General features: G+C 45.4%; 1 protein-coding gene across 1 annotated transcript in view; it reads left to right on the plus strand.

Annotated features, from left to right (window-relative positions):
- Nucleotides 1–427: 427 nt before the first annotated feature.
- LOC308375366 (sodium- and chloride-dependent GABA transporter 2-like) overlaps nt 428–9,514 on the plus strand; it is a gene marked incomplete at both ends in the record, with an annotated part of 12,435 nt that continues 3,348 nt past the window's right edge. Inside the window, 11 exons of the mRNA XM_080851484.1 lie at nt 428–635; nt 910–1,044; nt 2,125–2,265; nt 2,839–2,929; nt 3,155–3,287; nt 3,971–4,105; nt 4,316–4,419; nt 5,490–5,614; nt 6,404–6,516; nt 7,093–7,230; nt 8,558–8,660. Coding sequence (XP_080707610.1) covers nt 428–635; nt 910–1,044; nt 2,125–2,265; nt 2,839–2,929; nt 3,155–3,287; nt 3,971–4,105; nt 4,316–4,419; nt 5,490–5,614; nt 6,404–6,516; nt 7,093–7,230; nt 8,558–8,660 — 1,426 coding nt within the window. The remainder of the gene's footprint in view (nt 636–909; nt 1,045–2,124; nt 2,266–2,838; nt 2,930–3,154; nt 3,288–3,970; nt 4,106–4,315; nt 4,420–5,489; nt 5,615–6,403; nt 6,517–7,092; nt 7,231–8,557; nt 8,661–9,514) is intronic.

Genomic DNA, 9,514 nt, shown 5'->3' on the forward strand with positions numbered 1-9,514 from the left:
AGTTGTGCCCGGCATGGGAAAAGTGCTACAGTGTAGCCAAGCCTATGATGTTAGAGTAGTGGTAAGAACTTGTTTGGGTTATAGACATTTTTTTCTGTGTTGCCACATTCATTCAAGTTATGGTTGTGTTCTGGGTGATTCACATATTAGTATCTTGCGTGAATAACTCCACCCCCGATTGACACACACTCACACGACATTTAAAACTTACCGTTGCCTGGTGAGTTCAGATAACACAGGCACACGCCCTACTCTATTGACAAAAACGCGCAATTTAAGCCACTTAAATAACTCTCTCCCTCCCCCAATCTTCTTTGGTGTTTGGGCAAGTGGCATGCACAACTTAAACCACATTCTCCACCCATCTCTTTTCAGGGGTGTGAGTGTGTGTGAGAAAGTGGAGTGTGTGTGTGTGTAGGTTATTGTAATGGCAGTGGACAAGGGCGTTGTGCTCAAGAAGGATGAGCTTCAGCAGCAGAAGCCTTTGGATGATCGGAAAGGCTCGGGAGAGTCGCCCCTGCACGAGCGCGGCCAGTGGGCCAGTAAGGCAGAGTTTCTGTTAGCCGTCGCGGGGCAGATCATCGGCCTGGGCAACGTCTGGCGCTTTCCTTATCTCTGCTACAAAAATGGTGGAGGTATGTGTATGTGAGTGTGAGTGTGTGTGTGTGTGTGTGTGCCAACATTTGCTAAGTCAATACCCACTGTCTGTTTAGAAATGCATTTCCTTAAAGATGGTAGTAGCTACTATGTTCTCCACTAAATTATGGTTTCACCTGTACCGTTGATCACCATACTGTTGTACCTGTGTACTGTTTCACTTTATTTTACCTGTTGTTTTCATCCCACCTGTTCCATATCTGTTCTTCCAACTGGTGGCTGATTGTATGTATGCTCTGGTCATGTGAACAGGTGTGTTTTTTGTGCCATACCTGCTTTTCCTGGTCCTGTGTGGAGTTCCATTGTTCCTGCTGGAGACGTCGCTGGGTCAGTTCACCTGTCTGGGTGGAGTCAGTGCATGGAGGAGTTTATGCCCACTCTTTGGAGGTAACACACACACATGCACACACACACACACACACACACACACACACACACACACACACACACACACACACACATTTTTTTTGTGTACGGCTGCCGTACACGGTTGTATTGTACAAGGTGCGAACCCCAAATACATTATTTTGTGAATTTTATTTGTCATTTCTGTTCTTTATTTGTGTGAGAAACATATTGCAGTGCTTAAACTGTGAAATAAACCAAACAGTGATCATCATATGCCTTATGCGTTTGCTCCATGCAGTTCAACTCAATACAAATCAAACAAGAAATACAGAGCTGATTAGACTGATAAGCTGATTAGTTGCTTTAGAGCAGTGGTTCTTAACCGTATTGGAGGTACTGAACCCTGCAAGCTTCATCAGGGCGTGCACCGAACCCTTTGTAATTGGAAAAATAAAATATGATTTCTTCAAAAACATAGGTATATATTTTATTAGTGCACAAAATGAACCATGCATCAGTTGCACACAAAATCACTGTGTTTAAAGAACAAAACCAACAAAACATGAATTGCACACTAAAACATAACTCTGAATATTAACTGCAAATCAATGTTACCTTTGCTTTCAGATACAAGTTCAGAAATGCAGAATTTTTGCTAAGCAACTAAATATTTGTAATCTAGCACGGCGAAGAAAAATTGTGTGTTGTCAAATTGTCGGCAGCCATTTTTTTTACCGCTGCAAAAAACGTCCCGACATTGCTAGTGTGAACCGGGCTATACTGTGTGTTTCTTGACCCCTGCCGAACCCCTGAGAGTGACTCAATGTACCCCTGGGGTCCGATCGAACCCAGGTTAAGAACCACTGCTCTAGAGGGCCAGAAAGACCAATGTCTTTCCTGTCAGAACCGCTGAATCATATTTTTTGAATCCATGAATTAGTCAATGAAAGTATTCCATGCATTTGAGGACACTAGGCTGGTTTCTGAACTGCTGAAGTTCTAAGTGTTCTTTACTCTACGTGTGTGTGTGTGTGTGTGTGTGTGTGCGCGTGTGCGTGTGCGTGTGCGTGTGCGTGTGTGTGTGTGTGTACCCATGCGCTTTCTTGTCTGTTTCATCAGGTCTCGGTTATGCCAGCCAGATTATGATTCTGCATGGTTGTGTGTACTACATCGTCATCTTGGCCTGGGCTTTCTTCTACTTGTGCTCCAGCTTTCAGAGTGTGCTGCCGTGGTCCCACTGCAATAACACCTGGAACACAGGTGAGCCTCCCTTCTGCCCCACCCCCTGCCGAACAGGTTAGCCCTTCCGTTTGCATAACGGTTATGCAGGGGTTGGCAAGCGCCCTCGTCAGGTTACACGCGGGGAAATTGGCTAGTCTTGCTTGCCAACTCAATGAGATTCACTAGAATTTGATGGACAGTAAAACACTGTCTTATCATTGGCTGGAAAGTGTATATTTACCTAGTATTTCCAGCCAATGATAAGACAGTGTTTTTACTTGTGTAATATACATTTTCCAGCCAATCTGAGTTGAGATTTCACCCCGACCATTTTATACCACACCAACATCATCACGATCACCCTCTTGACCTTAAAGGTAGAGTGCACGAGTCTGGCGGAAGGTTGTTGATATTTGAGCTTAGATTAGAATTGCAGCCTGCGCTTTTATTGAATATACCTGTTATGCATTATGTATTTCTTAGGAGTGCCACTGTGTAATTGTAAGTTGTAGTTGTTCTGAAGTTGATGTTTTTTGCTGTGTCATTATAACACTGTCATTTTAGTGTTTGATAAGGCGGCGATGAGTGATCGATCGTGTTTTTATATTACAGAGGCATGTGTGGAATTTGGAAGACAAAACAACACAGCCAATGCAAGCGGTTTAATGGAAAATGCCACATCTCCAGTCATGCAGTTCTGGGAGTAAGCGTGTGTGTGTGTGTGTGTGTGTGTGTGTGTGTGTGTGTGTTCGAGCAAGAGTGAAAGACTGAGAATGAAAGATTGTGCTTGTATGTGAAATGTGTGTGCTCAGGAGAGAAAGATTTTTTCTGATTGTATGTGTGTGTGTGTGTGTGTGTGTGTGTGTGTGTGTGTGTGTGTGTGTGTGTGTGTGTGTGTGTGTGTGTGTGTGTGTGTGTGTGTATGTAGGAATGAAGTGCTGAAGCTCTCCCCAAGCCCTGATCAGCTGGGGTCGGTTAACTGGCGTCTGGCTCTCTGTCTGTTGCTGGTCTGGGTTGTCTGCTACTTTTGTGTGTGGAAAGGTGTCAAATCCACAGGCAAGGTGAGTACGCGAACACACACACACACACACACACACACACACACACACACACACACACACACTGCACCTTGGCACAATTCTCACAGTGCAAAGCCTCCTAGTGCATACAACACACACACACACTGCACCTTGGCACAATTCTCACAGTGCAAAGCCTCCTAGTGCATACAAACACTCACAGTATAACTTCCATAACTACTGTAAAAATGCCCATATCTGCTTGGATACATACACACACACACACCGACAGACACACACACACACACACACCGACAGAAAGACACACACACATACACACACACACACACACACACACACACACACTGACACACTGACAGACCAAATGCTCACAAACCTGAAACTCAGTCTAACATGCAGAACTTAATCAGACTCTTACTCTAAGCCTCCATGCTGGCTCAATGCTTGACTAATCATGTTAGATCAATTAGAAACAGAAATAGCCTCAGAAGTAGTTCAAACATGGGCCACACAGTGCCCCTTTCATAGGCTCATGCTAAATCACCCTTATTCAGCCCTGCCACTTCATATCAGTCACCTGCAGTGTTTTTCTGCTAAGCAGAAGGTAAATGTGTGTGTGTGTGTGTGTGTGTGTGTGTGTGTGTGTGTGTGTGTGTGTGTGTGTGTGTGTGTGTGTGTGTGTGTGTGTGTGTGTGTGCCTTCAGGTGGTGTATCTCACTGCTACGTTCCCGTACGTGATGCTGTTTATCCTCCTGGTTCGCGGGGTCACTCTGCCTGGGGCCTCGACCGGAATCATCTACTACCTCATGCCCAATTCCACACGGCTGGCGGACCCTCAGGTAGCCTCTTGCATGTTACTCACACAGACGTGTATACACACACACACACACACACACACACACACATACACATACACACACTGGATTTCTAAAGCACCTGACCACTACAACCCAGATCTACTGTGTGTGTATGTAGTATGTGCCTGTGTGTGTATGAGGTGTGTGTGTGTAATATGTGCCTGTATATGTATGACATATGTGTGCGTGTAGGTCTGGATGGATGCTGGAACTCAGATATTCTTTTCCTATGGCATCTGCCTGGGCAGCCTTACTGCACTCGGTAGTTACAACAGATACAACAATGACTGCTACAAGTAAGATGTGCCCCACACAGTGATTTTTCTCTCTCTCACTCTCTCTCACTCTCTCTCTCTCTCTCTCTTTCTTTCTCTCTGTGTGTCTCTCTCTCTAACACTAAGATGAAACCTCTGAGTGCATGCTTCAAGGAAAGAGTGATTGCTTTCAAGAATGACGACAGTTTCAAACCAAAAATCAAACCAGTCGTTAACAATCAATGAGTAAGAACTATGCATTGAATGTCACGACATGCTTTGCAGCCTTTGTGCACATTTCTCTGGGGACCCTTAAACTCGATCAAACCACAAATCAAAAGCTCTTTTTGACCAGCAGTACACCATGTGGCCCTGTTCGCGCTTTATAACGGTGCTTAACGAAGGCACATTAATTAGGCCTCGAGGCACAGCTGGCATCTCAATGAATGGCTTTCGGCATTAATCCTGAGCCATTTCACTAGATGCAAACGTTTGGGCTTAACAGCGCTCTGCAGTCCGCTGAGCAACCTGTGGAATGGCTCCGGACGTTTCGCTCCACACACACACAAACACACACTGCTTGCATTTCTGGGATAATTTCTATTTTGAAGAAGCGCAGCGGTTTGGGCCAAAGAATGTCAGGAATGGGAGCAGAGCCCTAATACTGCTCCAAGGCCTTTGAACAGTGTAACGCAAAAAAAAAAAAAAAACTTGCCCTCTGTCCAAGCGAGTCCCCTGTGCTGACCTCAGATAGCGTGAGGTGAAGCCCTATACCCTCTACTAGATTAGGCTCTGGATCAAATAATGTAATTTGGCGTTTGTTGACTTTCAAGCGACTTGGCCCGCTGCCACATTCCAAATTGTAGTGTTATCACCTTCATTATTAAATTATTTCCTTAGAGGAATAGAACGGTTACGGCATGGTTTGTATTTTACCCTTTCTCTTTCTGCTGCTATAACTGTCCGTGTAAATGGTTTGATTCACGCTTGGCCTGATCGTCCCACGTTTCATCAGTTGTCCCCCAAGCATGTCGTCAAAATCGAATGTGTACATTTGGGAATACTGGATTTCGATTGGCTGATGAGTCTGTTGATTTGATTTTGGTTGACAGAGACTGCTTCCTGTTGTGCTTGCTGAACAGTGGCACCAGCTTCCTGGCTGGCTTCGCCATCTTCTCTGTGCTTGGCTTCATGGCTGAGGAGCAGGGCGTGAACATAGCTGACGTGGCCCAGTCAGGTAGGAATGGAGGGAGATGGATGGATGGATGGAGATGGATGGATGGATGGAGATGGATGGATGGATGGATGGATGGAGATGGATGGATGGAGATGGATTGATGGATTGATGGATGGATGGATGAATGGATGGATGGATGGATGGAGATGGATGTATGGATGAATGAATGGATGGATGGATGGATGGATGAATGAATGGATGGATGGATGGATGGATGGATGGATGAATGGTTGGATGGATGGAGATGGATGTATGGATGGATGGATGGAGATGAATGAATGGATGGATGGATGGATGGAAGGATGGAGATGAATGGATGGAGATGAATGGATGGATGGATGAACGCATGGATGGATGGATGGATGAATGAATGGTTGGATGGATGGAGATGGATGGATGAATGGATGGATGGATGAATGAATGGATGGATGGATGGAAGGATGGATGGATGGATGGAGATGGATGGAGATGGATGGATGGATGAATGAATGAATGAATGAATGGATGAATGAATGAATGGATGAATGGATGAATGGGTGGCTGGATGGATGGAGATGGATGAATGGATGGATGGATGGAAGGATGGATATGAATGGATGGATGTAGGTCTGCAGATGGTGCATTTGTTTTGGAGGTGGCGTGTGGTGTACACTGTGATGACACTGTGTGTGTGTGTGTGTGTGTGTGTGTGTGTGTGTGTGTGTGTGTGTGTGTGTGTGTGTGTGTGTGTGTGTGTGTGTGTGTGTGTGTGTGTGTGTGTGTGTGTGTGTGTGTTTTTGTATGTTTTAGGGCCAGGCCTGGCGTTTATAGCATTTCCAAGGGCAGTCTCAATGATGCCACTACCTCAGATCTGGGCTGTCTGCTTCTTCCTGATGATCATCATGTTGGGACTGGACACACAGGTACTTACAAAGAACACACACACACACACACACACACGCATGAACCCACAATCACATTCTCACACCCATCAAACATAACACACTCACAGCAGAACACACTCAGAGTTAAAGCGTATTGTTACATGACAAGTGTTTACCATTTAGCCTATGTGTGGCCCAGTCTTTGTTTTGTGGTAGTGCTGGGGGTCGGGGGTGGATGGGTGAGGTCTATTTTATTGTCAAAGGAGGGCCTGCCATGAAAAGTTAAGTAAAAGTAAGTGATAAATACACACACACACATGCACACACACAAACATGCAAACACACACACACACACACACACACACACACACATACACACATAAAAGCATATAGCACATGCATTTGTAACAAATGCTTATTTTAAACTCATTTAGTTTTACCCTTTTTTACACAATGATTCAAGACACACTTGTGATCCCAAACTCTGTTCAAACCCTTTGATCTCACTTAACGCACTCAAATGCTTATCCTGCACTGATTCACATACTCCCCTCACAGTCAACCCTTCCCTTGTGTCTGTGTGTGTGTGTGCGTGTGTGTGTGTTTGCATATTAGTTTGTGAGTCTGGAGGCCCTGATGACGTCAGTCTCGGACCTGTACCCCACAGTCATCCGCCGAGGCCACCGCCGAGAGCTGCTGCTGCTCGTCATCTGCGTTGTCTGTTTCCTGGTCGGCCTGGTGATGGTCACGCCGGTAACGTAGCATCCCCTCTGTATCCTCTCGTCCTCTCATCTTCTCTAAATCAACTCTCTTACTCATTCAGCCCTTTCCCCCTTCATGTTTCTGTGTCTCCTACCAACTCCCACTGCCTGCCTCTGTCTCTCTTTCTTTCTCTCTCTCTCTCACGCTCGACAGTGGTACAGGAGGTAGAGAAGTCGTTTAGTAATCAGAAGGTTGCTAATTCGATTCCCTGTCGAAGCATCCTTGAGCAAGACACCCTAATTGCTCCTGATGTGCAGTGTTCCATCAGTGTAAATGTGTATACATGTGTAAGTCGCTTTGGATAAAAGCGTCTGCTAATTGACTAAATGAAATGAAATCTCTCAGACACTTGCATACAGTCTGAAGACACACAGGCTTACACTTGAAGCATAGCTGATAAATGTATGCAGCAAGCCTTTGTGTCTCTTTCTCTCCAAGTAGCAAGAAATGTCCAAAAGCTGCCAACACACTTGGCACTCTTCCCATGCTAAACCACATTATGGTCTGATGACAAAAGGATACCAAATATCCAGCCCTGTCATCTCCCTTTTTCCTCCCTCCATTCTCCTGGTTTTCCTGCCTCCATCCTTCTGTCCTCACACTCCATCTGTCACTCTACTAATCCATCCACCCCTCTCTCTCTCTCTCTGGTCTGCTCTCTCTCTCTTTCTCTCTCTCTCTTCTTCGTGTGGTGGTGACCACACCCGTCCTGGGCCCCTGAAGCTGCTGTTGGCGGCGGGAGCGTAGCCGATATTTGACTGTGAATCACTGCAGCCGCACGCTGCCGACTCAGCCGTTTTCTCCCAGTGTACAAACATGGCGAACAGGAGGACTTAGTTATGATCAAAGACATCTGAGTCTGTGTTATCAGCTGCCATCTGGTCCCATTGACCCGCTTTCCTTCTTTCTCTCTCTCTCTCTTTCGCCCTCTCTCTGTCTCTCTCTCTCTCTCTCTCTCTCTCTGTCTCTCTGTCTTTCTCTTGGCTCTGTTTGTCATTCCACTCCTTTAATGTTCTTTCTTGGACATTCCTCTCCATGTCTTCCATTTAGTCAAGTAACTCTCACGTTTCCCCTCCTTCTGCACTCTCTCCCCCCCCCCCCCCCCCCCCCTCTCTCTCTCTCTCTCGCTTTCTCTCTCTGTATCTCCCCCCCCTCTCTCTTTCTCTCTCTCTCTCTCTCTCTCTCTCTGTATCTCCCCCCCTCTCTCTTTCTCTCTCTCTCTCTCTCTCTCTCTCTCTCTCTCTCTCTCTCTCTCTCTCTCTCTCTCTGTATCCCCCTCCCTCTCTCTCTCTCTCTCTCTTTCTCTCTCTTTCTGTAGGGCGGGCTGTATGTTTTCCAGATCTACGATCACTTCTCCTGCAGTGGAGCCAGCCTGCTGCTGTTGTCCATCTTCCAGTCTGTGGCTGTGGGATGGGTCTATGGTAGGGGCCTGTACCGCTGGGGCCAGGACTCAAGCTCAAGCCCTGTACTACCAGGGCTTCAGTCCCAGTCCTGTAAACTGCACCAACACTTACAGTGTAACCACACACATTACCGGTACATTTACATTAGTTACTATGTAACCAAACACACTCATCACACAATCACAGAACACATGAGATGTAAGGCTTTTCAGTTTGGATGTGTACTTACTTGTCATTCACTTTCCATATTTATAGTTTATACTACATAACTATACCACATATATACTAGTAATACACATATTACACACATATGCTATTCCATTGCTTTTCTATGACGCTGACATTACACATGCAGCATATGAAAACACAATACAACTGTTTATCTTGAAATCAGTCAGCCATATTTGAATGAAAAGTTCACTTCTGGTGGTGCTTCATTCTTCCTTGGTATACCACGGGTCATTTTCTATACCTCAGCCTCAGCCACCAGTACTTGACTTCACTACTTTATTTTACAAAAACAAAACAAAAAAACCCTTATCGCTTATGCCAGTTACCCGTGTTGCCAGTCATGCAACTCTATCAAGTTTTCTTCATTGGCTCAACACCTCTGAGTAAAAATAAGCACAAATATACTTTAAGTGAGAAGGAAAAATATAGGATATGAGAAAACACATTCATGTGTAGTTACAAACAGGTACTAATGAAGAGAGTGTTTCAGTATAGGTCCCAAAGCGGCAGCGTACATCTTCACATACACACACACACACACACACACACACACAAACAAACAAACTCTAATGCACACACTCTACATTTCCTTCCCTCTAAAACTCACTTGGCAAACTCAAGCTCAAAGCTTCACTTCACAA

The sequence above is a fragment of the Sprattus sprattus genome (assembly GCF_963457725.1).
Source record: "Sprattus sprattus genome assembly, chromosome: 14".
Taxonomy (NCBI): domain Eukaryota; kingdom Metazoa; phylum Chordata; class Actinopteri; order Clupeiformes; family Clupeidae; genus Sprattus; species Sprattus sprattus.